The sequence below is a fragment of the Budorcas taxicolor genome, chromosome 3, assembly GCF_023091745.1.
Source record: "Budorcas taxicolor isolate Tak-1 chromosome 3, Takin1.1, whole genome shotgun sequence".
Lineage (NCBI taxonomy): Eukaryota > Metazoa > Chordata > Mammalia > Artiodactyla > Bovidae > Budorcas > Budorcas taxicolor.
In genome coordinates, this window is record NC_068912.1 from 93,734,935 (window position 1) to 93,740,934 (window position 6,000).

The following is a 6,000-nucleotide window of genomic DNA, read 5'->3' on the forward strand; positions in this document are numbered from 1 at the left end:
AAATCAAAACCACAATGAGGTATCATCTCACACCAGTCAGACTAGCCATCATCAAAAAATCTACAAACAATAAATGGTGGAAAGGGTGTGGAGAAAAGAAAAACCCTCCCACACTGCTGGTGGGAATGAATTAGTGCAGTCATAGAAAACAGACTGGAGGTTCCTTAAAAAACTAAAAATAGTGCTGGCATATAATCCAACAATCTCACTCTTTGGCATATATCTGGAGAAAACTATAATTCAAAAAGGTACACGCACCGCAGTGTTCACTGCAGCGCTATTTATAATAGCCAGAACATGGAAGCAACCTAAGTGTCCATGGACAAATGAATAAAGAAGATATTTTTATATCTTTATATGTACAATACACATATAATATGTATTACACAGATACAAAGCAATATTACTCAACCATAAAAAATAACCAAATAATGCCATTTGCAGCAACATGGCTGGACCTAGAGATTGTCATACTGAGTGAAATAAGTCAGAGAAAGACAAATTTCATATAATAGCCCTCAAGTAATCTTAAAAAATGGTATATATAACTTCTTTATAAAACAGAAATAGAGTAACAGATACTGAAAACATTCTGATGGTTACCATCAGGGAAAGGGGGAGGGGTAAATTGGGAAATTAGGATGGGCATATACACACTACTATAATAAGGACCTACTGTATAGCACAGGGAACTATATGGGTAAGGAATCTAAAAAAACAAAAAATCTATGTATAACTGATTAACTTTGCTGTACAGCAGAAACTAACACAATATTGTAAATCAACTATAGTCAAATAAAAAGTAATTTAAAAAAAAGACCTACTGATTTTTAAAGTACAAAAGAGCAAGAATTCCTAATTTAAGGTTAAAAGTCAGTTCTTATGTATTTTTTTAATTAATTATTAATTTTTATTTTTGAATATGTGGGTCTTTGTTGCTGCAAGGGCTTTTATTTTTCTCTAGTTGCAGCAAGCAGGGGCTACTCTCTAGTTGCCAGTGCGTAGGCTTCTCACTGCTGTGGCTTCTCTTGCACAGAGCACAGGCTCTAGGGCTTGTGGGCTTCAGTGTTCCAACTTCCGGGCTTTAGAACACAGTCTTAACAGTTGTGGTGCATGGGCTTAGGTGCTCCGTGGCATGTGGGGTCTTCCAGGACCAGGAAACAAACCCGTCGGCAGGCATTTCCCCACATACATCATGCCTCCTTCGGTTTCAGCTTCTATGCTCAAATCAGTCCCTTTGCCAAGAATAGCTTTCCTTCTCAAATTCTTATCCAATAAACCCTCAAAAGGTAAAACTCTAACTGAAATGGTCTTTCTCAACAAAGTCTACCTGACTTTCTGATCCTTCCCAAAGTCAGCCATCCATTCAACAAATATTTATTAAGCACATGTTATGCATCAGGCGCTATTTAGGTGTTAAAGACACAATATGAGACACAAAACAGGTCTTATACACAGCCATGTTTAGTAAATAGCAGCTATTAATGCTGCTGCCTAACCATATCATTTGAAATAGTTCCACACACAAATATATTTAATTTTATACCTTACCCTGATTTTATTTCTTCTTAGCATTTACAACTATTCTCATAATATATTTGTTTATTGTCTTTTCTTTTTTTTAACCACTTTAACCACAATTCCTAGAACATCACCTGGCCCTTAGAAGCTAGTCAAGTCACTTCTGTATCAATGATTTTTACAGTCTGAGGGCAGAGACAGATATTAACTGAAAAATCATAGCAAGAAATATAAAATTACAATTGATGTGTATTCTATCAAAGAGACTGACATGACGGAAGTGTGTGACTTCGAGGTGTTTTTGTTTTGATGAGTAGGCAGGGGAGTTGGGGTTTCCCTGAGTCTCTTGAGCTGAGAACTCCAAGATATGCAGTTAAGCAGGCAAGAGACAGGACTAGGTCATTCATATATGCTATTCCTTCTAAACAGGTTTCCTACAACACAACTCAACTCCTGTCTTTAGTTCCTTAGGTTTCCCCTAAAAGTAAGACTCTCTGGGAAGCCATCCCTAACTTTCCCATATCATGATCCTGCCACTTTTTCTTTTTTAGCACTCTTCACATTTATAATTACTCTCTTTGCTTGATCCTATACTGTCCACAGACAAAACGTACAAAAAATCGGAGACCACATCCGTTTTATTACTTGCAATATCCTCAATGTCACCAGTCAATGGCAGTCCAAAAACTGTTAGATGAATAAAAAGGACTACATCTTAAACCAGTGGTTCTCAAAAATGTGGCTTATAGTTCAGGAACACCAGCATGACATGGTACTTGGTAGAAATGCAAACTCTCAGGTCCTACTCCAGACCTAATAAATCAAACTCTAGAAGTGGCAGACCACAAGCCCTCCAGGTAATTCTGATTCATGATAAAAGTTGAGAATCCCTGTCTTAGATACATCAACTATTCAAAACACAACCTAACAATGAAAATTTTGAAAAATATAAAACACAAAGCTTTATCATAATATTTGGTTCTATTTATTGAGTGCCTATTACACCTATTACACAAGGAAATTTTTTTTAAGTAGCCTCTACAAATAATTTTTAGCTCACAATAAGCTAAAATTTTGCCTTCTCTTCAACTCTCGCATACATATGCTTTTACACTGTGTGTATGTATTTTAACAAGGAAAAATCCAGTTAGTTCGAAACAGTCTAAACCATAACCATGTCTAATATATCTAATTCTAGTCTCATTTCCTACTACACATCCTCATTCCTGCATTCTTCATGCCACATAAAAGTAATCCTACTACCTACAATACATCTTCATTACTTTCTATTCACATTCACAACATTCTTCCCCTACCCAAAACGATCTATATAAACCCTATTCACTTTTCAAGCCCAGATCAAATGGAACACTTGGATCCTAAACCCCCAAAAAGGAGTTTATAACTTCTCCCTCTGTACTCATACATTCACTCTCTGTGGGAAGGCTAGCACTTTCAAAAATCTAGCCACTTGGTGTATTTGTTGGGACAGCTCTTTATTCTGAAAAGGTCACATCTTAATAAATTTCCTTTCTGCACCAAAAATAAGAATCTCAAACTCACTCTTTCTGAGTAGCCCACTAGTTTTCTCAAATTTCAGTTCAAGATCACATTTGTCAGAGAGGAAAAATGAGACCATAAAGTGAAATCATTTCAAGTACCTACTTTGCCTGGGCACTGGGAATAACTGGAGTAAGGCATAGTAACTGTGTAGAACTCACATTACAGGGGAAGAAACAGATTAACATACAATAGCTGTGTGATGGGTTGTGAATGTGAAGGGTTGTTGTGCAGGCAGACACTGGAGAATGCCCATCTAAAAATGCAGAGTCAGTGAGTTAGAGAAAGTTCACAAATTAAGTAACTTTGAACCACTCTTCAAAAAATAGGGAAATAAACAGAAAGTGACTATCCTCCTAGGAGAACATAATTACCAGGACTTTGTTTTGACTAGAATGTCTTATTCCTCCCAGAGACCGAAATTTAGATTGCTGCATATGCTGGAGCAACGGATTAATCAAATGAACTGCAAACCATGTGTAACCCAACTCAATGAAAGACCCACTGAAGCTTCAAACAGGAAGAAGAGAGGAAATCTGCAAATGTAAGGCTCTCCCAACTAAAAGCAGAGAGGGTAAAACAAATGAAGATAATAGAGGTACTAAGGAGACTGTCACAAACTGACTGCCAAGCTGATCTTCCATCTCCAGATGCCCTGGTCTCAGTCTCCAAACAAAAACAAACCATTTGTTCTGAGTAACAAAAAAGCCTGTAAATAAATATTTTTAAATTTCCCAAACTATACTTCCACAATAAAAGATGCTCAAAATAAATATTCAATTTAAAACATTTTAAGTTACTTCTATCAAAAAGCTAGATATCTCATAAGGCCATAGTATGCATGCCGACCCGCACCCCACGTCTCACTCCGCCGCTCCAAAACACACTATCACTCAGTTTTTGCAAAGACATTAGGTAATCAGGCTTGCAAGCTCTCTCCTATCTACTCCCTTCCCTCGACAAAAAAGAAAAGGAAGAAAGCCTCCGACTCCCTATCTGCCCGCCCAACAGCTCCTGGGAAGCAACCGCCCTCAAATTGTTCCTGCTTAGACCCTTGAATCCCGTAGAAGGAAATGGGGACAGCTGTGAGAGCGCGGAAGAGAGGACATCCAATAAGGGGGAGAGGAAATGTAGGATGGTGGAGGACGAAGGGGATAAAGGATACGGAGAGGAGATAAAATGATGGAAGGGGGCAAGTAGCGAGAGCAAAGACCAGGAGCAAAAAGGAGGGAGGAAACAGAAGGACGGTGTAGAGATCCCAAAAGAGAGAACAAGGCAAAACCATAGAGGAGACAAGGAAGGTCGGATTAAAGGACGAGGAGGGGGAGGCAAAGGGGAACGCGAAAGAGGCTGTCACTAGGGGGTGACTTAAAACAGGGGGGGATGTCACCGAGTGGAGAGAGATGCAGGGGGTGTTGGGGGGGGGGGGTGTTACCCCAGCAGGTGGCCGGGGCACAAGGGGAAGAAGGAGCGGCTCAGTCAGGGGTAGGTAACAAGAAAGGGAGGTAAAGGCAGGAGCACGGGGCATCAGAGTTGGGGAGGGCAGGCCCGCGGGGGCCAGGGTGGCGGGCGGCCGCTGCTCGGGCAGGCCTAGCTCTCTCACCATGGCTGCGCCGGCCTGGTCCTCGGGCATGCAGCCTCTGTCCTGGGTTCCGCGGCGGGCCGGGCCTGAGCCCGCCCCCAGGCTGAGCCTGCGCGGGGGCTCCAGGAGGCTCCGACGAGCGGCGGCTCCGGGCTGGGCCCAGGCCTCGGCCTCCTGGCCTCAGAAGCTGGAAGTGCAGCAGCCGCAGCCGCAGCCCAACCCGGAGCTCAGACTCCGCCCCCAAAGCCCCGCCCTCGTCCGCGAGCCCACGATTGGCCCCGCCTCCGGTCTCACTGCGCAGTCTCGGCGGAGGAGTCCCGACAAAAGCTCGCGCACAGCTCTGGTTCTGTGGCTTTTTGCTCTCCCAGGCTTTTAAAGGAGGTGTACTTCCTCAAATAACCAGAGCTTTAAACATAAAAACTTTAAATATACGTCCTAACAGGAGACTAGAGCAGTCACTCTCTTCGGTAACCTACAGATCGCTGTGTTTCTGGTTCATTGTCATTAATTACCATTATCATAATTCTTGATCATTTCAGTTATTTTAGATTATACCTCCAATGCCCTAACTTCTCATGGTTCTCTCCACTAGGGACCACCCTTGATCAGCTTTTCATTTCCCTGCTCATAACTTTTGTTCTTATTTCCAATAACTGTAGTTCAGTTCAGTTCTGTCGCTCAGTCGTGTCCGACTCTTGGCGACCCCGTGAACTGCAGCACACTAGGCCTCCCTGGAGTTTACTCAAACTCATGTCCGTTGAGTCGACGATCCCATCCAACTATCTCATTCTCCCGCCTTCTCCTCCCGCCCTCAATCTTTCCCAACATCAGGGTTTTTTCAAATGAGTCAGCTCTTTGTTTCAGGTGGCCAAAGTATTGGAGTTTCAGCTTCAGCATCAGTCCTTCCAATGAACACCCAGGACTGATCTCCTTTAGGATGGACTGGTTGGATCTCCTTGCAGTCCAAGGGACTCTCAAGAGGCTTCTCCAACACCACAGTTCAAAAGCATCAGTTCTTAAGTGCTCAGCTTTCTTTATAGTCCAGCTCTCATATCCATACATGACTACTGAAAAAACCATAGCTTTGACTAGACGGACCTTTGATAGCAAATTAATGTCTCTGCTTTTTAATATGCTATCTAGGTTGGTCATAACTTTTCTTCCAAGGAGCAAGTGTCTTTTAATTTCATGGCTGCAGTCACCATCTGCAGTGATTTTGGAGCCCAAGAAAATAAAGCCTGTCACTGTTTCCTTTGCTTTCCCATCTATTTGCCATGAAGTGATGGAACCAGATGCCATGCTTTTAGTTTTCTGAATGTTGAATTTTAAGCCAATTT

The 6,000-nt window shown here is 42.0% G+C and overlaps 1 protein-coding gene across 3 annotated transcripts in view; it reads right to left on the reverse strand.

Moving 5' to 3' along the window:
- The window catches only part of ZYG11B (zyg-11 family member B, cell cycle regulator), a 77,613-nt gene extending 72,844 nt beyond the window's left edge, over window positions 1–4,769 (reverse strand). For all 3 annotated transcript variants that reach the window (XM_052636621.1, XM_052636622.1, XM_052636623.1), the window contains exon 1: window positions 4,685–4,769. In XM_052636621.1, the coding sequence (XP_052492581.1) occupies window positions 4,685–4,714 (30 nt within the window). In that variant the 5' untranslated portion in view covers window positions 4,715–4,769. The remainder of the gene's footprint in view (window positions 1–4,684) is intronic.
- Window positions 4,770–6,000: the final 1,231 nt, after the last annotated feature.